At 35.9% G+C, this 26850-nt stretch overlaps 1 protein-coding gene across 1 annotated transcript in view; it reads left to right on the top strand.

Moving 5' to 3' along the window:
- Nucleotides 1–26850, top strand: part of KIF4A (kinesin family member 4A) — a 137858-nt gene that overhangs the window by 1232 nt on the left and 109776 nt on the right. Inside the window, exons 4-7 of the mRNA XM_081278116.1 lie at nt 3695–3885; nt 6401–6493; nt 9339–9505; nt 9729–9823. Of these exons, the coding sequence (XP_081134242.1) occupies nt 3695–3885; nt 6401–6493; nt 9339–9505; nt 9729–9823 (546 nt within the window). The remainder of the gene's footprint in view (nt 1–3694; nt 3886–6400; nt 6494–9338; nt 9506–9728; nt 9824–26850) is intronic.

Raw genomic sequence — 26850 nt, 5'->3', positions numbered from 1 at the left:
ATTTTAACAAATTTATTGCACCTACCTTTAAGAAAAATATTTTAAAAGTTAAAAATATACCACAGAGTCAGTCCTGCTACAGAACTAGCACTACTGTCATACAAAATGGTATGAAAAAAGTATGGCACTAATCCTGTTTGGGGGATTTGGGGTAAATTTCACAGAATAGGGAAGCTTTAATATAGGTCTTGAATGATGAGAATTCTTTGAGGTGGGGAAGGAGATTTCCTTAAGCCCCTGAATACTATGGCTAGTTAATAATCTTTATTGTAGAAGCTAAGGCTTTAATGTTGAAGACCAGGGCAGGGTTCTAAAAGAGAGGAGTACCTGAGAAATGTCTCATTGTTATTCTAGTACAATGGTTATTCAAGTTACAAAATAAAGATTCATTTAAAAGAAGTAGAACCATGGTGACTCAAAGTGGAAATGTTCATTTATACACAATTTATTTTAACTTTCCATTCAGTAGAAAAATGCTTTCTAATAATAACTGTTAGGTTAATTTCTAGTGACTGGTTAATTTTTTTTCTTAACAGGGAACTCACCAGACTCATAGGGTAGTCTGCTTGAAATGTGGTGTTTGAATATCTTTGTGTTAGATCTTTATATTGAGAAGAAATTTATTTCTCAGTAATTTCTACACAGTGATGTTAGTTCATCCCTCTAGATTAGCAGAATTTTTTTTTTTTTTACAGAAAACAGCTCTAAACATATATATTCACCTTTTTAAAACTGGTCATGGCTCAGTGCACATTGAACACTTTGCTTCAAAGGTTAAGGATACTAAGCTTATAGAAATGTTGTGAGACTAGTATAAAGAACTTTTTCCCTGAACCATCTGAGATGACTTGTTGACCTGATGACCCCCTAACGCTAGTGTGTACTTCCTACAAAGAGGGACTTTCTTCTAAGGTAACTTAATTGTGGTAACACACTATAATTATCATACTCATGAAATTTGTATTGCCACATTAATGCCATCTAATCTTCAAAGCCCCATTCAAGCTTTCTCAATAGTATTCTTTATAGAAATAAAAAGATCTAGTTCAAAATCACATGTCTTTAGATTTAGCTGTGCTGCTTCTTTAGTCTCCATTATAAAATGATTCCTGAGTCCTTTTTTTTACTTTCATAATCTTGGCACTTTTTTTAATATTTACATTTTAGTTGTAGTTGGACACAATACCTTTATTTTACTTATTCATTTTTATGTGGTGCTGAGGATCAAACCCAGGGTCCTGCACATGTGAGGTGAATGCTCTACCACTGAGCTACAACACCAGCTCCAATCTTGGCACTTTTGAAAATTACAGGCTAGTTATTGTGTAAACATTTTTCTTTTTTTTTTTTTTTAAAGAGAGAGTGAGAGAGGAGAGCGAGAGAGAGAGAGAGAGAGAGAGAGAATTTTTAATATTTATTTTTTAGTTCTCGGCGGACACAACATCTTTGTTGGTATGTGGTGCTGAGGATCGAACCCGGGCCGCACGCATGCCAGGCGAGCGCGCTACCGCTTGAGCCACATCCCCAGCCCGTGTAAACATTTTTCAATTTTAGTTGTCTGATGTTTTTATTAGATTCAGGTTGTGTATCTTTTAGTAGACATATAACAAGAGTGATGCTGTATTTTTCTCATTGAATCCTATCAGTTAGGACATAATTTTGATTTGTTCCATTACTGTTGATGTTCATTTTTATCATTTGATTAAGGTGTTAATCTGGCAGGTTTCTCAACTATAAAGTCAATCTTTTCTTTTTACATATTTGGAAGACTGTTACATGGTTCTATTTAATTCTTTTCTAATTAACCATTCCTGTTTTTCTTTAGCTATTCCTAAAACGATGTTAATCAGAAGCTTCACTATGTGGTCATTTTCTTCAGATTATAACTCTTACTAATAACTTAGTAAGAGTACTATAGTTTTACTTTCATATTCTTAACTTGGCAAACTATGAAAATTAAATTATAGTCTTATAAAGATGATATAAAGTCAAAAGTGATTGCAATATACATGGTGTTAACATTGTCCTCATTTGCAAAAGCCCATTATTTTTCATATTCACCTCAACAACACCCTCTTATACTCTAAACTCCTGGTACTATAGAGACTTAGGCATTTTATGGAAAGTTCTGAAACCTGGTTTCCCAAGATGTTCCTATCTACAAATATCTGTGGTATTGCAGAAAATTATGGAATGTTATCCTCTTGCTGCAGAGTTATGCCAGGTGATACCAGCAATCTATTACAGTAAAACTTTCAATTTAGCATCTTCTGATGTTCTGGCATAAATGCCACAAAACTTCAATCTTATCATTTAGGTTAACACATTGTTTCAAAACTTAAAAGTTTTTCCTTTAGATTCCAAAATTATCTTGATAAATGGTAGGTAATGGTTTTGATAAAAATGTGATTATTTAACACAGAAAGCTTGTTTTATCTTCCTTTAGAACATGTCTACCACTCTAATTAAAGAGACATCTTCCTAAGGTTACATTTTTTTCACCTGAAGTAAATTTGGACTTAGTGTTCCTTCTAGGTGCTGTGCTTACAGTTTTAGTAGCTAGATCTTATAATTAGATAATGAATTATAAATATTGAAGTTAAGGTGAGAATAGCCCATCTATTATCTAATTGTTAATTTTTTAAATCTTGCTATAGTTGTTGGGTGGGTTTAATTTCAATCATAACTTTCAACTTAGGGGATAAAAGGAGAATGTCCAAGTAACTAGTAATCTGGATTCTCTGACAAGAGAAAATATAAAAATTGATCTATAAAATAAACATTTTTACTGAATCTAAACTCAAACAGAAATTTGACAGTCATGATTATATAGGTACCAACAGAAAACACAATGATTGTTCAATGGGTGTTCCATTTAATAATTTAGAAAATACAAACAAGTAGAAAGGAAAAAAAAAACAAAAAATATCACTTACCATCCTGTTATTTAAAGATAAATATCAGAATGTTAATAATTTATATATCCTTTTGATTGTTTCTAGTACCTACACTTACACTTAACAATTGCTTTACCTGCTATTTTTGAGTAATTATGTCATGAACATCTTTGAATAGGTGGCTCTTTATCAATCCTCTATAAAAACAAAGGATATATATTACATTGAATCATACTTCAATGATAATATTTTAGTGAGGAGCCTGATAATGTCAACCAGGTACACTCCTTGAGTTCAGAAAGGGAATGGATATTTTCATCAATTGTAAAAAACAATGTTGTTGCCTTTTCAAGTGAAGACTATCTTAATCAAATGAAACATGTTAGAATCCCTTCTATTTATGTGGTTTCTAAGTTTTTCATTTAATTCCCATAATTTAGAATTGCTCAAGGTAGGGAGATAGTAGGATTATAAATTTCCCAGTGGCTTTTTACCATGGCTTAGCCACCTTCACTATCTTTTAAGTATTTGACATCCTAGCTCTTAGGAGTTTTCAAGAGAGGTCAAAATCTGGGGTTAGTTGGTTTTGTTGTTGTTGTTGTTGTTGTTATTTGTTTACTTTGAATAGTGCAAAGTCAAGGCCTTAACAAAGCTTTTCTTTGTGTCTGCTATTCCTAAGAGTTTGTCTTGAGAGAGCAATCTCAATTTTATTACAAATAATTGCTGAAGGAAATGGAGTATATTGATTGGGTGAAAATATTTGCACAACACTATGCATGTGACTTGTATTTTGCTAGGATACAATGCAACTGTCCTGGCCTATGGGCAGACTGGCTCTGGAAAAACCTATTCAATGGGAGGTGCATATACTGCAGAGCAAGAAAATGAACCAACAGTTGGGGTCATTCCTAGGGTAATACAACTGCTATTTAAAGAAATTGATAAAAAGAGTGACTTTGAATTTACTCTGAAAGTATCTTACTTGGAGGTAAGTGATTTATCTTTAATTATTCTGAATTCAAAGTTATCTTTGGATAGAAAAATAAATCCAAATCATTTTTCCTGGCATGACTTAGATAGTAAATTACATTTTTAGTAAATTGTATTTTAATAAATTGATAGAGAAAACGTACTGGCTCAGTTGGATCTGGCTCTGACCCAATTCTTTTCTTTTCTTATTGGGATAGTATATTTAATCTGATTGTTAGAGGAATTGGCATTGCCATATCAAAAGATGATAGGAATTTTTAAATTCCAGTTTGGCTTCTGTTACTGATTTCCTGTAGAGTGTATAGAAATGTATTTGATTTACCTTTACTTTTTTGAGGCTTAAGTTATAATTTTGCTACTTCCTGAAAAAGTTTATTAAAAATTAGGGTGAAGCTGGGTTCAGTGGTGCCCAACTGTAATCTCAGCAACTTGGGAAGCTGAGACAGGAGGATTACAAGTTCAAGGCCAGCCTCAGCAACATAGCCAGATCCTCAGCAAATTAGTGAGAACCTGTCTCAAAATTTTAAAAAATGCAAAGGACTAGGGATATAGATCAGTGGTATAACACCCCTGGATTCAATCCTCAGTACAAAAATAAAGGGTGAAATATTGAGTTGTTAAACACATATTTGTTGAGCACCTACTGTGGCCAGGTGGCATGTTAAATAATTAGCATCAGCAATAATAGCAAACAAATACAGTGCTTACCATGTGTTAAGCTTTGTTCTCAGTACTTACAGTTTTATTTGCTGTTAAAATATTAGTTGCTACTTTTCCCTTTTGCTTTCCTTGCTCCCAGCCTTCATACTCTCCTCCCCTAAGAACCCACTGTTCACATTTTTTTAAAAGAGAGAGTGGGGGGGGGGGAGAGAGAGAGAGAGAAAATTTTTTTTCTAATATTTATTTTTTAGTTTTCGGCAGACACAACATCTTTTTTGGTATGTGGTGCTGAGGATCGAACCCGGGCCGCACGCATGCCAGGCGAGCGCGCTACCGCTTGAGCCACGTCCCCAGCCCACACTGTTCACATTTTAACAAAGTTGGTGAAGGTGGTTCTGTTAGAACACCATCAGAGAACTGAATTTGGACACCCATGTAATTTTTTCAAAAGGTCTGCTATTCGTAAGAAACTCTGTCCTTGGGCTGGGGTTGTGTCCAGTAGTAGAGTACTCACCTAGCCCTTTAGAGGCTCTGGATTAAATCCTCAGCACCACATAAAAATAAACAAAATTAAAGTATTGTGTCCAACTACGATTGAAAAATTAAAAAAAGGAAATTCTGTCCCAAAAGAGTAGTCTCAGTTTTATTACAAGTAATATGGAATTCATTCTTGTAAAACAGCAAATGGTTACATATAAGGTTAAAGTCCCTTTTGTGTATGTGGTGGGAGTGATATGACCAACTATCTGGTGCATGCTAGGCAAGCTCTAAGAACTCTATCACTGAGATACACCATGGCCCTTTTTCTTAATTCTAACATATGTTCATTGTAAACAGAATTTTAAGTACAGAAAGTCACCAAGTATTTTTATTTATTTACTTTTATTTTTTTTCTTTGTTTTTTTTATTGGTTATTCAAAACATTACAAAGCTCTTGACATATCATATTTCATACATTAGATTCAAGTGGGTTATGAACTCCCATTTTTACCCCGTATACAGATTGCAGAATCACATCGGTTACACATCCACATTTTTACGTAATGCCATATTAGTAACTGTTGTATTCTGCTACCTTTCCTATCCTCTACTATCCCCCCTCCCCTCCCCTCCCATCTTCTCTCTCTACCCCATCTACTGTAATTCATTTCTCTCCTTGTTTTTTTTCCCATTCTCCTCACAACCTCTTATATGTAATTTTGTATAACAATGAGGGTCTCCTTCCATTTCCATGCAATTTCCCTTTTCTCTCCCTTTCCCTCCCACCTCATGTCTCTGTTTAATGTTAATCTTTTCCTCCTGCTCTTCCTCCCTGCTCTGTTCTTAGTTGCTCTCATTATATCAAAGAAGACATTTGGCATTTGTTTTTTAGGGATTGGCTAGCTTCACTTAGCATAATCTGCTCTAATGCCATCCATTTCCCTGCAAATTCCATGATTTTGTCATTTTTTAGTGCTGCGTAATACTCCATTGTGTATAAATGCCACATTTTTTTTTTTATCCATTCATGTATTGAAGGGCATCTGGGTTGGTTCCACAATCTAGCTATTGTGAATTGTGCTGCTATGAACATCGATGTGTCAGTATCCCTGTATTTTTTTATTTTTTTAAAGAGAGAGAGAGAGAATTTTTTAATATTTACTTTTTAGTTTTTGGTGGACACAACATCTTTATTTTATTTTTATGTGGTGCTGAGGATCGAACCCAGCACCCTGCGCGTGCCAGACAAGTGCGTTACTGCTTGAGCCACATTCCTAGCCCACAGAGTATTTTTTAAAATGACCTGTTTCTAATACTAAGAGAGTATTGCTGTTAACAGCTTGTTTTTACCACTTTACTTTCAACAATATCAGATTTACAATGAAGAAATTTTGGATCTTCTATGTCCTTCTCGTGAGAAAGCCTCTCAAATAAATATCCGGGAAGATCCTAAAGAAGGCATAAAGGTGTGTTTATCTTTTATTTGATATTATTAAAAATGTTGGCAACTTCTAAAGTTCATATACCTTTTTCTTTGGGACTATGGTTTTAAATGACTACTAACATCTCAGTCTTTTAGGTTTTGCGTGGTCCTAAATTGCCTTTGTTTATCTTGAATTTCTCGATGGGAGCTCTTATGGGGAAGAAATGGAGGACTCACATTCAGTTTTATCACCTTCCTGTTACTTCTTGTGGAATGCTAAGATCAATTAAACATTTATTAATTATTACAGAGTTCTGAGGCTGACATTTCTAGTATGGTCACAAGTGGCTATTTAGTTTTAAATTAATTAAAATGGAATAAAATTTAAAATTCAATTCTCCTGCCAGCCACATATCAGGTGCTCAGTAGTTATATGTGACTTATGACTACCATATTGAACAGCATAGGTACAGGATGTATCTATGATTATAGAAAATTCTGTTGGACAGTATTGTAATACACATTGTGCTAAGCTCTACAATGATATAAAAATGAAAAATTGAATATGATTTTTTAAAATTTGTACGTACTATAGGGAGAAGAACACTTTTGTGAGAGCCTCTGTCACATGGTATAGGTGCAGGATCTGGAGGTGGAACTTGAGTATTCAGGGGTGGGAGAATCAGAGGCTGGAAATGGGTGAGAATAGGTAGTTCAGACTTGATAAAATATGGAGAAATAATATCTTACCCATCTTCTCCTTCCCTTTTTTTTTCTGCACAAAGAAAAAAAGGAAAGTTGCAGGTTTAAGGAAGTGATAAAGGGCAGATGCCTGTGCTTCAGAGATTTTTTTTCCCTTCCAGATCATTAATTTGTTAACTAGGTATTAAAGCAAGGCCTAAAGATCAGGTCCCATAAGTTTGGAATATAGGAAGGTAGTTCAGAAACCTGGCAGTAAGAAACCTGTACAAAATACTTGCTGTCACCAGAAAGAATGTTGGTACTGAACCAGAACTGGACCCTGTCCCAACATCTTTCATATGTCCTGTTCTAAGGAATTAAGTCCCACATGATGTTGAGGTGAGATGTACAATTCAAAGAAATGTGTTCCTGACACAAACCTGAGTGGATAAGGACAAGTTTGTAAATATCCCTTCAGGTGGGATAGATGGTATTTAAATAAGTAGAGAGAAGTAAGGGTACTCTTGTAGTAAGGAATACCTTCAACAGGAAAGCTGAATAGGCCTAGACTAGTCTGGACTATAGGATTTAGGCTGGGGAATAATAGGAGATGTGTTAGGACCAGATTGTGAAGCCAGAGTGAAAAGCTATTTCTGTCCCTCTAAACAGCATATAAATTTAAATTATTTACTACTTCTGAACAAAAGGTTGCTATGGCTAATTTTTACCAATTTTTTATCTTACATATATATCTCTCCAAGTACATTAGCTTCTGGAGTTAGGAGAACATTTTAAAATGTCTTTGTATCCTCATTATCTAGCACAGTGTTTAGTACTTTGGTGACATTTTGGGAAGCAAGGTTTTAGGAAAATTAAACAGAAATGGATTGAAAAAAAAAAAAGACAAGGGTGAGGAAGACCAGTTTAGGAAACTGTTGCCTTATTTTTCAAACATGAAATAATATAAACCTGGACTCAGCAAGTAGATTTGGAAGGGAAAAGGAAGTGATGGATTCAAAAGAAGAATGACTAGGAATTGGTGATAGATGGGATATGGGGGAATGGGAGAAGTTGAAGGTGATCTGAAGTTTCGAGATAATGAGAATAGAGATATTAATAGAAATGGAGAAATAGTGTAGAGAATCAGTGTTGGTAGAAGGAAAACGAGTTTGGCTTATAATTTATTGATTTCAAAGAATAAGTTGCAGGCAGTTAGAAATAAAGGACTAGAAATTAGGGATGTAGTTACAGTTTTAAGAGTTATGGAGTAATAAAATCAGCATATTTGGGCTGGGGATATAGCTCAGTGTTGGAGCACTTGTCCTGTACAAGCAATGTCCTGGGTGCTATCCACAGTATTGCCAAAAAAAAATTGTCACATTGGGGTTTGAAAGGACTTCATAAAGATCTAGTCCTAGACTTCATAAAGATCTAGTCCTATCTCCCCAGAGGCTCCACAAAATTTCAACTCATATAAGTTCTCCCAAGTGAATGAATATAGTACCAAACATGAGACCTTATTTTCCTGAATTCCTGATGCTGCAAAAACTATATACTGCTGTTTCCTCTAGTGAAAATGAGGTATCAAATGGGTCAGAAGTACAGGGAGATGCACAGAATCACATGGAGAATAAACTAGCAAAGGGAAATACCATAGCTGTTTGTGTTGCACTTGTTTTCTTGTTTTTTGTTATATTTTTTGAGAGAGGGAGTACCAAGGATTGAACTCAGGGCACTCAACCACTGAGCCACATCCTGAGCTATATTTTGTGTTTTATTTAGAGACAGTGTCTCACTGAGTTGTTTAGCACCTTGCTTTTGCTGAGGATGGCTTTAAATTTGTGATCCTCCTGCCTTAGCCTTCCCAGCTGCTGGGATTGCAGGTGTGCATCACCACACCCAGCTTCATGTGTTCTCTTTCAGGGCCAAAATTTACATTTACTTGGGGCTATCACTACTCTAAAATCTAGGGATCTTCTCTGACTCTAGTATTAGCAAGCACTCGGTTTATTAAGTTCTTAGGGAAGATTAGAGACTTTGGTTTTTGGTCATTTCACAGAGTTCTAGTTAAAGTATTCTTATTTCATAGCTGTTTATTGAGTTTCTACTGGAGTATCAAGACATTTTTTTTAAACCACCAATCCTGTATTTCTTACCAAGCATTTGAAATATTAACTATAAGAAAAAAATTTCTTTCTTGGAATTAGATTGTGGGACTCACTGAGAAGACTGTTCTAGTTGCCTTGGATACTGTTTCCTGTTTGGAGCAGGGCAACAACTGTAGGACTGTGGCATCCACAGCTATGAACTCCCAGTCATCCCGATCTCATGCCATCTTTACAATTTCCATAGAGCAAAGAAAGAAAAATGACAAGTAAGTTATAATTTCAATAGTCAAGACTTTTTTATGTTCTATGAAGGTTGCTTCTTCAAATGATTTGACTCATCTTTTGATGTCAGTATTGTGAGCATTAGTGACCAATGGATCTATTTAAACTGACTTAGAAAACAAATGAGAGCTAGCAGATCATCTTTGATACACAGTTACTTTCAAACTTGTGTATTATTCTTACTGTGTCTTCCTGTCATTACCACAGGAATAGCAGCTTCCGCTCCAAGCTACATCTTGTAGACCTTGCTGGATCAGAAAGACAGAAAAAAACCAAGGCTGAAGGAGATCGTCTAAAAGAGGGTAAGAGTAATTAAGGTCAAAGTTGTAGATTAAAAACACTTTTGTACTCTTATTGATATTCCCAGTGTTTCATCTGGGATATTTCAGAGCACAATCTTTTTTTTTTAAATTGGTACCAGGGACTGAACCCAGGGACACTTAATCACTGAGCCACATCCCCAGCCCTTTTTGTATTTATTTTAGAGATAGGATCTCACTGAGTTGCTTAGGGCCCATCAAAGTTACTGAGGCTAGGTTTGAATTTGTGATCCTCCTTCCTCAGCCCCCTGAGCCACTGGGATTACAGGCATTTGCCATCATGCCCAGCTTAGAGCACATTCTAACAGTAGCTGCAATTCGGTTTTTGAGGATGATTTCAACAAGGGTAAAAAAATTATTTCTTTCCCACGCATTCGTTTCTTTCCCACGCATTCGTTCTCTAATTCAGGTATTAAATTTAGATCTGGCCCTTGGTTTGATTTCATCTGGTCCAGGCAAGTTTCGTTTTGTTTTACCTCCCCAACCTCTTATAAATAAAATCAGTACCCTTATTCTGTCATTCCAAGGATTCACTATCCTTTCCTGATGTTGTCATGTATAAACCTCATTAGCATGGATTCCATATCTTTATTCAGTTTGTTGGAATTAAATGATCAAGTGCCTAAAGTTAGAAAATTCCTATGGTGTATGTTATTAGAAAGCTGCTTCTAGCATGATAGTGACCTGGTGATCTGTATGCTTTGAGAATGGTCTTTAAATGATTATTAATCTCTCTAACAGAGAATAATATTTAGTTTATTCCTCACTTTTGTTCTTAAGGATCTTGTGAAGGATTTTGTCAAATGTCTTGCTAAGTTCAGATCTACCATATCTACTATATGTATCATAGCTAACAGCTTAGTAAAAATGCAAATAAAAGGAATAAGGATTAGCATAGATTGACTTTTTCTTAGTGAATTCAAGTTGCTTCTACTGCTCATTCCTCCATTTCCAGGTTCTTGTAAGATGACCTTGTAATAATCCATTCTAGACTTACATCAAATTCACTGGTCTGTAATTTATGGAATTAACTTTTACCCTTTTTTTGAAACTTGAAATTACATCTGCCCAGCCTTCTGGAACATCTTTGTCTGTGATTCCTCAAAGATCATTGACATGGCTTCAATGGTCTCTTTTGAAATTACTCTCAGTTCCCTTAGTTATAATTCATCTGACTCAGGATATTTCAACTCTTATTAAAGTAGTTGGGTCCTCACTACTTCTTTACTCATATTGGTTAAATATCATATTCAGTTCCCTCTTGGGAACTAAAAAGGCAGAAGCAAAAATAGTAATTGAGGAATTTGGCCTCTTTGTCATTTATCATTTTTATACTGCTGGCACAGGGCAGAGACCTATTTCTTCCTCATTCAACTTTTTGTTCTGAATGTATTTAAAAGTGTCCTTTTTGTTCTATATTTGTACTTTGAGATTTAGCCTTCTTAATACAGTACTTAAAGGTTCTTATAAATTCTTTATCATCTTTTAGGTATACACTTCTGAGTTATTTAACAGCTTTACTGATAGAATTCACTTACTGTAAAATTCAACCATTTAAACTATATACATTAATGGATTTTAGTATAATTAAAGAGTTGTGCAGGCATCACCACAATCTAATTTTAGAATATTTTATCACCCCAAAAGAAACACCATATCATTAGCACTCATTCTCCATTCCTACCACTTTCCCTAGTCCTAGACAACCACTAACCTACATTTCATAAAAATGTAATCATGTATGTGGTCTTTTGTGACTGACTTTTTTCACTTAGCATAAAGTTTGCAAGGTTCATTCATGTTATAGTATATATCAGTATTTTATCTCCATCTCCAAGTGTACTGGGGATTGAACTCAGGGCACTGTACCATTGAGCTACATTCCCAACCCTTTTCATTTATATTTCAAAAATATTTTTAGTTGGGGCTAGGGTTGTGGCTCAGTGGCAGAGCTCTTGCCTTGCACATGTGAGGCTGGATTTGATCCTCAGCACCACATAAAAATAAACAAAATAAAGATACTATATTTATGTATAACTAAATTTTTTTTTAAATTTAGTTATAGATGGACATGATATCTTTATTTTGTTTATTTATTTTTATGTGGTATTGAGGATCAAACCCAGTGCCTCACATGTGTGAGGCAAGCATTCTGCCACTGAGCCACAATCCCAGCACCCCCAACCCTTTTTATTTTGAGACAGGGTCTTGCTAAGGTACCTAGGCTGGCCTTGAACTTATAGTCCCTCTTGTATCAGCCTTTCCAGTAGCTGGCATTACAGGCATGCACCTGGCTTCATTCCTTTTTAATGCTAAATTATATTCAGTTGTATGGATATAAGCACATTTCGTTTGTCCATTCATCAATTGTATCCAATTTTGGCTGTTATATTGTTCTGTGAATACAGAACATTTTTCGTGAGGGCAAATGTTTTAAATTTTCTTGAGTACATATCTAGGAGTGGACTTACTAGGCCACATAGTAATACTAATACTGTTTAACTTTTTAAAAAATATTTAGTTATAATTAACATGATATTCATCCTTTTTAAGTATACAATTCAGTAATTTTATTAGTATATTTATAAGAAGAGATGTGTAACCATTACTACAATAAATTTATGAATATTTTTATCGCTCCAAAAAGAAACTCATTCCCACTGGCAATTAGTCTCTATCTCCCACAATGCTGTTCCCTACCTTCTCACAATAATTAATCCTTTGTCTCTATAGATTTGCCTATTCTGGGCATTTCATATAAGATGAATTATATAATATGTGATCTTTTGTCACCGACTGCTTTTATAGCATAATGTTTTCAAGTTTCATCCTTGTTGTAACATATATCAGTACGTCATTCTTTTTATTGCCAAACAATAAGGAAATTTTTATTTGTGCATTCATCTGTTTATGTATGTTTGGATTGTTTCCATTTTGATTATTATGAATCATGTTGCTATCAATATTTTTGCACAAGTTTTTTGTGGATGTATGTTTCATTTCTCTTGGGTATATACCTAAGAAAGGAATTATTGGGTCATATGGTAACTCCATGATTAACTTGTTGAAGAAATGCTATACTGTTTTCCAAAGCAACAGGACCATTTTATGTTCTAATCAGCAATAATTTGTCTACATTTTCACTTGTTATTATGTATTTCTAATTATAGCCATCCTAGTGTGTGTGAAATGGTATCTCATTTTTGTAGTTTTTATTTAGGTTTCAATTATGTCTAATGGTGTTGAGCATCATTTCATGTGCTTATTGGCAATTTGTATACCCTCTTTGTAAAAATGTCCATTCATATCATATTTAGTTTTTTATTCATTTTTATTTAATTTTTGTTTATGATATGAAGTAGTTGTCCACCTTCAATCTTTTGCATGTGGATATTCAATAATCCCAACATTATTTGTTGAAAAGTCTCATCTTTTCCCATTGAATTTTATTGGCCTCCTTCTCAAGAATCAATTAGATTCCTTTGACCTATATGTATATCCTTAATGCCAGTATCATACTCTCTTGATCACTGTAGCTTTGTAGTAAACTTTGAAAATGAGAAGTGTGAGTTTTACACCTTTTTTTTCAAGATTGAGTTAGCTATTTTGGGTCTCAAGTTGTCAATTTTTCTGCAGAAAAACTGGCTTGCATTTTCTTAGAAATTATGTTAAATCTGTAGATCCATGTGGAAAATATTGCCTTTATTTAAGTACTGAGGACTGAACCCAGGGGTACTCTACCATTGAACTACATTCCCAGCCCTTTTATTTTTATTTTGAGACAGAGCCTCACTAAATTTCTGAGACTTGCCTTGAACTTGCAATCCTCTTGCCTCAGCCTCCTAAGTATCCGGGATTACAGGTGTGTGCTACCATGCCTGGCTAATGTTAATATTTTAACAATATTAAGTCTTTGAATGTGTGAACATTGTCTTTTATTTTGTGTTCTCTAATATCTTTTAATATTATTTAAAACTTTAGAGTATAATACCTTATACTTCTTGTGCTGGGTATTTTTAAGTATTTTATTCTTTTCAGTGGCATTTATATGGAATTGTTTCTTAATTTCATTTTTAAATTGTTTATTGAGTTTTGTTGCCCCAGTCTGGCTGGGCACAATTCAGGAGCCACTTGTAAATTAACAATTTACATTATCTTGAAGAGAATTATTAAATATAATGAAAAGGAAAGGTGAAAGTAAACAAACAGATCTGTTAACCTTCTTTTTTGTTTACATATTAAAACAATTCTTAACAGTTATTTACCCAATTTAAATTAAACCATTTAAATCATGTGAATAAAAAAAAATATTTGGATCCATTTTTTCATGAGCACTCATCATATATGATATATGGACATACGTACATTCAAACATATAACACAAAAACACAAGTGTGCACACATAATATAATACATACAACACATAACATAATAGTGAAGGCCTTATAACTTTTTACAGGTGAAATCTCCATTGCAATGTTTAAAAACTCTATAGTCAAAAAAAAAAAATAGAACTGATCAGCAAAACATTAACCTAGGTCTGTATGAGCTCAACAAACAAAATAGAACTTCATGATATTGGAAAGGGCAATAATAAAATAGATATTGAAAAAAGCATCGTAGTTCTGTCGCAGATGTAAGGATAGCCAAATTGGAGTTTTGGATATCAGCTGTTATGGATTTGAGCCAAATCATCCTTTTTTTTTTAGAATTATTTTTTCTTATTGGTTGTTCACAACTTTACAAAGCTCTTGACATATCATACTTCATACATTAGATTGAAGTGGGTTATGAACCCCCAATTTTACCCCAAATGCAGATTGCAGAATCACGTTGGTTACACATCCATAATTTTACATACTGCCCTTTTAGTAATTGTTGTATTCTGCTACTTTTCCTATCCCCTACTATCCCCCCTCCCCTCCCCTCCCTTCTTCTCTCTCTACCCCATCTACTGTAATTCATTTCTCTCCTTGTTTATTTTCCCATTCCCTTCCCAACCTCTTATATGTAATTTTGTATAGCAATGAGGGTCTCCCTTCATTTCCATGCAATTTTCCTCATCTCTCCCTTTCCCTCCCGTCTCATGTCACTGATTAATGTTACTCTTTTCTTCCTACTCTTCCTCCCTACTCTGTTCATATTTGCTCTCATTATATCAAAGAAGACATTTGGCATTTGTTTTTTAGGAATTGGCTAGCTTCACTGAGCATAATCTGCTCTAGTGCCGTCCATTTCCCTGCAAATTCTATGATTTTGTCATTTTTTATTGCTGCATAGTACTCCATTATGTATAGATGCCACATTTTTTTTATCCATTCATCTACTGAGGGGCATCTGGGTTGGTTCCACAGTCTAGCAATTGTGAATTGTGCTGCTATGAACATCGATGTGGCAGTATCCCTGTAGCATGCTCTTTTAAGGTCTTCAGGGAATAGTCCGAGAAGGGAAATAGCAGGGTCAAATGGTGGTTCCATTCCCATCTTTCCCAGGAATCTCCAAACTGCTTTCCAAATTGGCCGCACCAATTTGCAGTCCCACCAGCAATGTACAAGTGTACCCTTTTCTCCACATCCTTGCCAGCACTTGTTGTTGTTTGACTTCATAGTGGCTGCCAATCTTACTGGAGTGAAATGGTATCTTAGGGTGGTTTTGATTTGCATTTCTCTGACTGCTAGAGATGGTGAGCATTTTTTCATGTACTTGTTGATTAATTGTATATCCTCCTCTGAGAAGTGTCTCTTCAGGTCCTTGGCCCATTTGTTGATTGGGTTATTTGTTATCTTATTGTCTGTTTTTTTGAGTTCTTTGTATACTCTGGATATTAGGGCTCTATCTGAAGTGTGAGGAGTAAAAATTTGTTCCCAGGATGTAGGCTCCCTATTTACCTCTCTTATTGTTTCTCTTGCTGAGAAAAAACTTTTAAGTTTAATTAAGTCCCATTTGTTGATTCTTGTTGTTAACTCTTGTGCTATGGGTGTCCTATTAAGGAATTTGGAGCCTGACCCCACAATCTGTAGATCGGAGCCAACTTTTTCTTCTATCAGACGCAGAGTCTCTGGTTTGATATCAAGCTCCTTGATCCATTTTGAGTTAACTTTTGTGCATGGCGAGAGAAAGGGATTCAGTTTCATTTTGTTGCATATGGATTTCCAGTTTTCCCAACACCATTTATTGAAGATGCTATCCTTCCTCCATTGCATGTTTTTAGCCCCTTTATCAAATATAAGATAGTTGTAACTTTGTGGATTAGTCTCTGTGTCCTCTATTCTATACCATTGGTCCACCTGCCTGTTTTGGTACCAGTACCATGCTGTTTTTGTCACTATTGCTCTGTAATATAGTTTGAAATCTGGTATCGCTATACCGCCTGATTCACACTTCCTGTTTAGAATTGCTTTTGCTATTCTGGGTCTTTTATTTTTCCACATGAATTTCATGATTGCTTTGTCAATTTCTACAAGATATGTCGTTGGGATTTTGATTGGCATTGCATTAAACCTATAGAGAACTTTTGGTAATATCGCCATTTTGATGATGTTAGTTCTGCCTATCCATGAACAGGGTATGTTTTACCATCTTCTAAGATCTTCATCAACTTCTCTCTTTAGGGTTCTGTAGTTTTCATTATATAAATCTTTCACCTCTTTTGTTAGGTTAATTCCCAAGTATTTTATTTTTTTTGAGGATATTGTGAATGGAGTGTTTTTCCTCATTTCCGTTTCAGAAGTTTTGTCGCTGATATACAGAAATGCCTTTGATTTATGCGTGTTGATTTTATATCCTGCCACTTTGCTGAATTCATTTATTAGTTCTAGTAGTTTCTTTGTAGACCCTTTTGGGTCTTCTAGGTATAGAATCATGTCATCTGCAAATAGTGATAATTTAAGTTCTTCTTTTCCAATTTTTATGCCTTTAATTTCTTTCGTCTGTTTAATTGCTCTGGCCAGTGTTTCGAGAACTATATTGAATAGAAGTGGAGATAGAGGGCATCCCTGTCTTGTTCCGGATTTTAGAGGGAATGCCTTCAACTTTTGTCCATTCAGAATGATGCTAGCCTGAGGCTTAGCATAGATAGCTTTTACAATGTCAAGGTAAGTTCCTGTTATCCCTAATTTTTCTAATGTTTTGAACATAAAGGGATGCTGTACTTTGTCAAATGCTTTCTCTGCATCTATCGAGATGATCATATGGTTCTTATCTTTAAGTCTATTGATGTGGTGAATAACATTTATTGATTTCCGTATGTTAAACCATCCTTGCATCCCAGGGATGAATCCTACTTGATCATGGTGCACAATTTTTTTGATGTGTTTTTGTATTCGATTCGCCAGAATTTTATTGAGGATTTTTGCATCTAGGTTCATTAGAGATATTGGTCTGTAGTTTTCTTTCTTTGAGGTGTCTTTGTCTGGTTTCGGAATCAGGGTGATGTTGGCCTCATAGAATGAATTTGGAAGAGCTCCCTCTTTTTCTATTTCCTGAAATAACTTGAAAAGTATTGGTATTAATTCTTCTTTAAAGGTTTTGTAAAACTCTGCTGTATACCCATCCGGTCCTGGGCTTTTCTTGGTTGGTAGTCTTTTGATGGCTTCTTCAATTTCATCCATTGATATTGGTCTGTTCAAATTGTGTGTATCCTCCTGACTCAGTCTGGGTAAATCATATGACTTAAGAAATTTATCGATGTCTTCACTATCTTCTATTTTGTTGGAATATAGGTTTTCAAAATAATTTCTAATTGTCTTCTGTATTTCTGTAGCATCTGTTGTGATATTGCCTTTTTCATCCCGTATGTTAGTAATTTGAGTTCTCTCTCTTCTTCTCTTCGTTAGCATGGCTAAAGGTCTGTCGATCTTATTTATTTTTTCGAAGAACCAACTTTTAGTTTTGTTAATTTTTTCAATAGTTTCTTTTGTTTCAATTTCATTGATTTCCGCTCTGATTTTAATTATTTCTAGCCTTCTGCTACATTTGCTGTTGTTTTGCTCTTCCTTTTCCAGGGCTTTGAGATGAAGTGTGAGCTCATTTATTTGTTGGTTTTTTCTTTTTTTGAGGAATGACCACCAGGCGATGAATTTTCCTCTTAAAACTGCTTTCATTGTGTCCCATAGATTCCGATATGTTGTGTCTGTATTTTCATTTATCTCTAAGAATTTTTTGATTTCCTCCTTTATGTCTTCTGTAACCCATTGATCATTCAGTAACATATTGTTCATTTTCCATGTGCTGTAGGATTTTTCCTTCCTTCTTTTATCATTGATTTCCAGTTTCATTCCATTATGATCAGATAAAATGCATGGTATTATCTCCACTCCTTTATATTTACTGAGGGTTGCCCTATGGCATAATATATGGTCTATTTTTGAGAAGGATCCATGTGCTGCTGAGAAAAAAGTATATCCATTTGATGATGGTTGATATACTCTATATATGTCAGTTAAGTCTAGGTTATTGATTGTGATATGGAGTTCTATAGTTTCTTTATTCAATTTTTGTTTGGAGGATCTGTCCAATGGTGAGAGAGGTGTGTTGAAGTCACCCATAATTATTGTGTTGTGGTCTATTTGATTCTTGAACTTGAGGAGAATTGGTTTTATGAATGTCGCAGCACCATTGTTTGGTGCATAAATATTGATAATTGTTATGTCTTGTTGGTGAATGGTTCCTTTTAACAGTATATAATGACCTTCTTTATCCCTTTTGATTAACTTAGTCTTGAAGTCGATTTTATTCGATATGAGGATGGCCACCCCTGCTTGCTTACGAGGACCATGTGCGTGGTATATTTTTTCCCATCCTTTCACCTTCAGCCTGTGTATGTCTTTTCCAATCAGATGTGTCTCCTGGAGGCAGCATATTGTTGGATTTGTTTTTTTAATCCATGATACCAGCCTATGTCGCTTTATTGGAGAGTTTAGGCCATTAACATTCAGAGTTACTATTGATATATGGTTTGAACTTCCATCCATGTTTGATTGTTTATCCTTTTTTTTTTTTTTTTAAATTTAGTTTGTTTCTCTGTGATTATCTTTCCCCTCGCCCACTGTCTTTATTGAGGCACTTCCCACTGATGGTTTTGGTTATTGTTTTTCATTTCTTCCTCATGTAGTGTTTTGCTCAAAATGCTTTGCAATGCAGGTTTACTGGCTGCAAATTCTTTTAACTTTTGTTTATCATGAAAGATCTTTATTTCGTTGTCATACCTGAAGCTTAATTTTGCTGGATACAGAATTCTTGGTTGGCACCCATTGTCTTTCAGTGTTTGAAATACATTGTTCCATGACCTTCTTGCTTTCAGTGTCTGTGATGAAAAATCCGTTGTTAACCGTATTGGTTTACCCCTAAATGTAATCTGTCTCCTTTCTCTTGTAGCTTTTAATATTTTCTCTTTGTTCTGTATATTGGATATCTTCATAACAATGTGTCTTGGCGTTGGTCTACTGTGATTTTGTGTGCTCAGTGTCCTGTATGCATCTTCAATTTGTATATCTGTTTCCTTTTTTATTTCTGGAAAGTTTTCTGTAATTATTTCATTCAGCAGGTTACTCATAAAGGCAAACTTATATCAATTCTATCCAAATGCATATTTTCCATATATGTTTCAATGATTTTTAATGCCTTTCTTGCTTCAGGCGTTAACATTCGGGGTGAATTTGGATCTGATGGACCTTTTAAGATATCAAATAATGGTCCCAATTCTCCTGTTGGAATACCTAGATAAGGCCTTATCCAATTTATGTCTCCTAATAACTTTTGAAAGTCATTAAGTTATTTGAGTTGATCTACTCGTATTTGAATTTTTGGTGGACGGACCATTGTTGAGGATAATAGAACTCCTAAATAATTAATTGGAAAATTTAATTGTACTTTATCTATTGCTATCTCTAGATTATAATTTTTAAATAAGTTTGTAAGTGTGGCATAACATTCTAGCAATGTGTTTTTAGCTTTGTGTGGTAATAATACATCATCCATATAGTGAAATATTTGTAGTTCAGGACTTTGATTTCTAAGTGGCTGGATTACTTTGTTTACATAAGTTTGACACATAGTTGGGCTGTTAGCCATCCCTTGAGGGAGTACTTTCCATTCATATCTCTGATCAGGACCTTCATGATTCAGTGCAGGGATAGTAAATGCAAAACGTGGACTATCCTCAGGATGAATTGGAAGTGAAAAAAAACAATCTTTAATATCTATAACTAAAACATACCAAGTTTTTGGCAAAGCAGACAATTGAGGAATCCCCGATTGAGCAGGTCCCATAATACCCATCTCATTATTAATGGCTCTTAAATCTTGCAATAATCTCCATTTACCAGATTTCTTTTTGATGACAAAAATGGGAGTATTATGGGGAGATACAGAAGGTTGTATATGTCCTTCCGCTAATTGTTGTTTGACCAGATCATGGGCTACTTGTATCTTTTCTTTAGTCAAGGGCCACTGAGGAACCCATACTGGTCTTTCTGATTTCCATGTAATTTTTATTATCTCAGTGGCCCTTTGTGAAAATCCAACCCATGTCTGTCTGTTCCTTGATCTATTTGTATTGGTGCTGCAATACCTTGTTCTTGTTTTTCTAATCTTTTTCCTTTCCTAAAACCTTGTCGAGCCATAATAGTGGGTGCATTTTGATTGATATTATTTGTTAATGTCAAACCTAATTGATGTAAGACATCTCGTCCCCATAAATTTACGGGAAGATGATCCAATACATATGGCTGTATAGTTCCTTCACATCCTTCAGGATCCTTCCAATCTAATACCATTGCGCTTCTATCAGGATTAGTCGCCACTCCTAGGCCTCGAAGCGTTTGAGTGGCTTGTTGTAATGGCCAATGTTTTGGCCATTCTTGACGAGAGATGATGCTAAGGTCTGCACCTGTATCCAGTAGCCCATTAAATTCATGTCCTTGAATATTGAGTTTTACCATGGGGCGAGAATCTAAATTTAAAGAAAGCATAGCCCAATCTACACCTGTGGAGCCTAATCCCTTGGAACCTCTTTCTACACCATGACTGGAAAATTTATCATGTAGGCTTGGTATTAGTAGTAACTGTGCTATTCTATCTCCTGGTGAAATTACTGATATACCCTTTGGAGAACTGGCTATAATTTTTATTTCACCTTCATAATCGGGATCAATTACCCCAGGACTTATCAAAAGTCTTTTTAGAGTAGAAGAGCTGCGTCCCAATAATAAGCCTACTGTTCCTTTGGGAAGAGGTCCTTTTACCTCTGTGGGAATGATTTGAACTCCCATCTCTGGAGTTAGTACTGATCTGGCAGAGGCGCAGATGTCCAACCCTGCGCTCCCTCTGGTTTGTATGATGAGGGATCTGATGGACAATGTGTCCTGGTCACTACCCTGATGGGGTTGCTGGGTTCCTCCAGTGCTCCGTATATTTGTGGTTTGGGGCCCCGGAGCATTGGGGCCCCCTGTCCATTTTTTGGCAACGGAGCCCGATGCCTTTGTCCATGATATTGTGGATAAACACCTTGTCCTTGTTCGTTTTTTGATAATGGAGTACCCTCTATGGTGGTTTGAGAACGGCATTCATTAGCCCAATGTCTCCCCCTACGGCATCGTGGGCAAATACCCGGTATTCTACTCCTTTGATACCTAGTTTTGTTAAACCCTCCTCCTATGGGGCAATTCCTTTTAAAATGTCCTGTTTGTTGACAATTGTAGCATGTTCTTGGCCTGGTATATAAAGCCTGTTTTACTGCAGCTGCCACAATTTGCCCTTGTTCATTAATGTCTCTGGCATCTAAAGCCTGTTTTACTGCAGCTGCCATGACTTGCTCTTGTTCATTAATGTCTCTACATAATTTAATATATGTGTTTAAATCTTCCTGTTTCCATGGTCTAATGATATCTCTGCACCAACGATTCGCTTGGTCATAAGCCAGTTGTTTTATTAATGGCATTGCTTGTTCTGTATTCCCAAAAACTCTGGTAGCTGTTTGAATAAGCCTATCTACAAATTCAGTGTAAGGTTCATTAGCTCCTTGTATTATCTTAGATAATTGACCTTGTAAACCTCCATGTCCTTGTAAAGTCTTCCATGCCTTAACTGCATCTACAGCAATTTGTGAGTATACGTCAGGATCATATGCAATTTGTTGCTGCCGATCCTCATAAGGTCCCTTTCCTAACAACATATCTAGATTTCTCTGAGAATAACCAGCTGCTGCATTTCGCCTAGCCGTCTCCTTGCAAAGTTCCTCATTGGCAACCTTCTATAACAGGTATTGCCCTCCATTTAGCGCAGCTTTATGAATATTAGCCCAATCTGCTAGCGTCATGTTTAAGTTGGTAATGGATTCGACCAAGCTTACAGTGAAGGGTGCTTGAGGACCATAGGTTGTTACAGCCTCTTTTAGCTCCTTCACTGTTTTGAAATTTAAACCCTGGTAAATTCGCTGCCCTTCTACCGCAAATACAGGGCATACTTGAGATCCTGTCTCAGGATCCCAACTATCAACTGCGTGGGTTGGGAGTCTCCTAGCATATGGAGGTGGTGCTGTTGATTGGACACTTATGCCCTCTGTGATAGAATGCTGTTAGTAGCAGTCTCCTGTAGAGGTGGTGCTGTTGGTTGGACACTTACGCTCTCTGATAGACAGGTGTTATTAGCAGTCTCCTGTTGTAACTTTTCCCCTGATGGCTTTTTCTGCTCTAAACTTCCTTTCTCTGTCTCACTAGCTTAAAAGACCTTCTCTTTTACTTGAATCTTTTCCTGTTTCTGACTAACTTGAGAGAACTTCTCTTTTACTTGAATCAATATGTCTTCTCCTTCCTCTACCTTTGTCTGAACTGAAGGCTTTGGACTAAGCAAACCAGATACGAACGTCCACAATGGCAATGTGCCAACTGGTAGAGTCCCTGGGTTGTTCTTTTCTATTCTTTTTAAATCTTCACCATGATGGTCCCACTGTGATATATTTAACAACTCCTCCTTAAAAAGCCATGGGCTACATTTTTGTATTGTATCAATGTATACCCTGACTGCTCTTGATTTTACTGGGATGCCTCCTTCTTCTACCAATTTACTTAACAGTTTTTCGGTTTGTTTTTTACTAATTGCTGATCCTGTATTTCTACGATAATACAACTCAACAAGATAACACCAAACAAAACCGAGACAGAATGAAATAAAATTGGAACAAAAATTCATTATATCAGCCTTTCTATCCTCCTGAAATGTGCATCCGTCCTTTCTCCCTATCTGTTCCTCAGACGCAAATAGTTTTTCCTCAGATGTGAGCGGTTTTTCTTCCGCCTCACTCATCTCCAGGGACAGGCAACTTAAAACAAAAATGAAGCAAAACAAAAGAGGAAACTTAGAATGGCTACCCATCCTCTCGCCCTGCCCTCAGGGGCGAGCAGTTTACTTACCCTCAGTCGCTCCCCGTGCGAGCCACCAAATGCCGCAGTCTGGCTGGGCACAATTCAGGAGCCACTTGTCAAAAGAAACTAACTTTATTTTTAGAACTACAAACGCCAAACAAAACAGCTCCTCAGGAAAAAACCCTCAGAGCCCAACTGCCACCACCGGCTTCCTACAAGCCTCTCACCCCCACACAAACCTCACCACCTCCCCCAATCCTCCTGCTCTTGAGGCTGATTGGCTGGGTCGTGTGGGCGGAGCCAAAGAAGTCCCCCAATGAGCAGCTCCGTGGAGGAGCCAATCAGCTAGATGTTGCTGGGGCTGCTGTGAGCCAATCATCAGCCGGCAGCTGGAAGTTTGCTGGCAGCTGGAAGTTGCTGGGGCCCCTATTCTAATAGGTTTTTCATAGAGTTTTAAAGGATTTCTATATATAAGGTAATATCATTTGTGAGTAGAAACAGTTTAACCTCTTTCTTTCCATTCTGGGTGCTTTATTTCTTTTTCTTGACTAATTTTCTTGGCTGTAACCTCCAGTATAATGTTGAATAGAAGAGTAAGCATGAATATTGTTGTCTTACTCCTGATCTTAAGGCAAGAACACTGAATCTTTTACTGTATGATTTTAATTATATTTTTTCATTAGATACTCCTAACCAGGTTGAGGAAATTCCTTTTTATACCTAGTTTTTTTTTAATCATAAAATAGGTATTTGTCAAATGTCTTTTCATAATACACTGATATGATCATGTTATTTTTGTTTTGATTCTGTTGATATGGTATGTTGCATTAATTGATTTTTGGATGTTAAATCAATTTCATATTCCTAGGATACACCTCTTTTTTTGTTTGTTTAGTAACATTCCTGGACTAATTCTTTAAACTGTCTGTTTCCTGCAGTTTGCTATCACAGATATGTCTGCTTAGTAGTTTAGTAAATAGCTGATGATTGGATATAGCTTTCATTAAATGCCTTGAACCGATAAATCCTCCCTCATTTGCCTAGGGCTTGTGTACGTGTTGGAGCATGCCTGCGCAATTCAGGCACTTATACAACTTTGCCTTAGCATTCATTTCATTGCTTGAGTAGGGCCTCAAAGCTAGCAAAGGTGCAAGACTGAGGTCTTTTTAGGTCTTTCCTAACTATGCACATAGCACTGCACAGCATATGGCTTTCTTGATGTCCAGAAATATGATCAGAACATTTTAAAGCCCTCTGTGGATACCTCATTCCCCAGATCTTCTTTACAAGCTTTTGGCTAGGCTCTTGTTTAACCATGGTTATTAAATTTGGTGCATTATCTTCACCAGATGTTTTTCTATGCATATGTATATGTGTACATATAGCAATATAGTTTCAATATGCGCTTTTAAAAATTTTGGCATTGCTAAATTACTTCCTTTTAATTATACAAGTAATACATGAATAAATTCCTAGCATAAAAACAAGTAATACAGATGATGACAAACATTCCCCTTGATTTATCATTCAATCTTAATCCAGAGGTAATCATTTTAATCTGCTTGGTGGATATCATTCCAGGTTTTCTTCATACACACACACACACACACACACACACATATATTGGTGGTTGTGTGTTTTTGTTCTATTTTTAGTACTGGAAATTGAACAAAGGAGTGCTTAATCACTGAGCCACATACCCACTCTTTTTTAAAATTTTTTAGTTGTTGATGGATCTTTATTTTATTTATTTATATGTGGCATGAAGAATCGAACTGAGTGTCTCAAACATGCTCACCAAGCACTCTACCACTAAGCTATAGCCCCAGCCCTGTTTTTTTTTTTTTTTGTTTTGTTTTTTTTTGAGACAGTGTTTCACTCAGTGGCTGAGGCTGCTTTGCATTTGCAATCCTACTATCATAACATTTGAGGTAAATGTTATATCATACTGCATGCATACATGTGTGTGGGTATGTATATGTATGTATGTGTATGTATTTATTTATTTATTTATTTGTGGGGAGTACCAGGGATTGAACCCAGAGGTGCTTAACCACTAAGCCACATCCACAGCCCTTTTTGTATTTTATTTTGAGACAGGATCTCACTGGTTACTTGGGCCCTTTCTAAGTTGCTGAGTCTGGCATTGAACTTGTGATCCTCCTGCCTCAACCTTCCAAGCCACTGGGATTACAGATATGCACCGCTTCATCTGGTGTTCCATGTATTATTTTTTAACTTGTGTTTTCTCTTAGTGTTATATCTTTGTTTTTCTCTTGGTACTCAGGATTGAACCCAGGGGCATTTTGACACTGAACTGCATTTATATTTTATTTTGAGACAGAGGCTTACTAAGTTGCTTAGGGCCTCACTAAGTTGCTGAGGCTGGCTTTGAATTTGTGATCCTCCTGCCTCAGCCTCGCTGATATTATAGGTGTATAACACTGCACCTGGCAGTGATGTATCTTTGAGGTTTTTTTTTTTTTTGCAATCAATATATGTATGTCTATCTCATTTTTATTATTATTTACTTATTTATTTTGCCATACTGGATTTTGAACCCAGGGGTACTCTACCACTGAGTTGCATCCCAATCCTTTTATTTTTATTTTTTTATTTTTAGGCAGGATCCTTTTTATTTTTTATTTTTAGTCAAGGCTGACCTCGAACTTGTGATCCTTCTGCCTTAACCTCTTTGGTTGCTGGGACTACAGGTGTGCACACTACCAGGTCCAGCAGTCTGCCATTTTTAAAATTGCTATATAGGATTCCATACTCTACAGAATCTACCTTGTTTATTCCTGTTGTTTTTTGAGACAAGGCCTTGATATGTTGCCCAATCTGGCCTCAACCTCCTGATCTCTATTGATCCTCTTGCAATAGCCTCCTAAATAGCGGGAACTAGAGGAGTATACTACCACACTTGACTTATTCCTGTTTTGTTTGACACTATAGATATCTAATTTTTTAATTTTTTTAAAAATTTATATATGACAGCAGAATGTATTACAATTCATATTACATATATAGAGCACAATTTTTCATATCTCTGGTTGTATACAAAGTATATTCACACCAATTTGTGTCTTTATACATGTACTTTGGATAATAATGTCCATCACATTTCACCATTATTTTTAACCCCATGCCCCCTCCCTTCCCCTGCCACCCCTCTGCCCTATCTAGAATTCGTCTATTCCTTCCATGCTCCCCCTCCCTACCCCACTATGAATCAGCCTCCTTATATCAGAGAAAACATTTGGCATTTGGTTTTTGGGGATTGACTAACTTCACTTAGCATTATCTTCTCTAACTCCATCCATGTACCTGCAAAAGCCATGATTTTATTCTCTTTTATTGCTGAGTAATATTCCATTGTGTATACGTACCACATTTTTTTTTTATCCTTTCATCTATTGAAGGGCATCTAGGTTGACTCCACAGTTTAGCTATTGTGAATTGTGCTGCTTAGATGTCTATTTTTTGCCTATTGCAAAAAGATACTTCAGTTGGATGATCTTGTACATGAAATACAAGAGAGTATTCTCCAGGTTATATCCCTGGAAGAGGAACTAAGTTGAAGGGTATATACATTTGAGTTTTGTGGGTTTTTTTTTTTCCTAGATTGAACCTAGGGGCACTTTACCA

The sequence above is a fragment of the Spermophilus citellus genome, assembly GCF_964194105.1.
Source record: "Spermophilus citellus genome assembly, chromosome: X".
Taxonomy (NCBI): Eukaryota; Metazoa; Chordata; class Mammalia; order Rodentia; family Sciuridae; genus Spermophilus; species Spermophilus citellus.
Note: the sequence above shows the minus strand (reverse complement) of the source record. Positions and strands in the feature narration are given on the sequence as shown.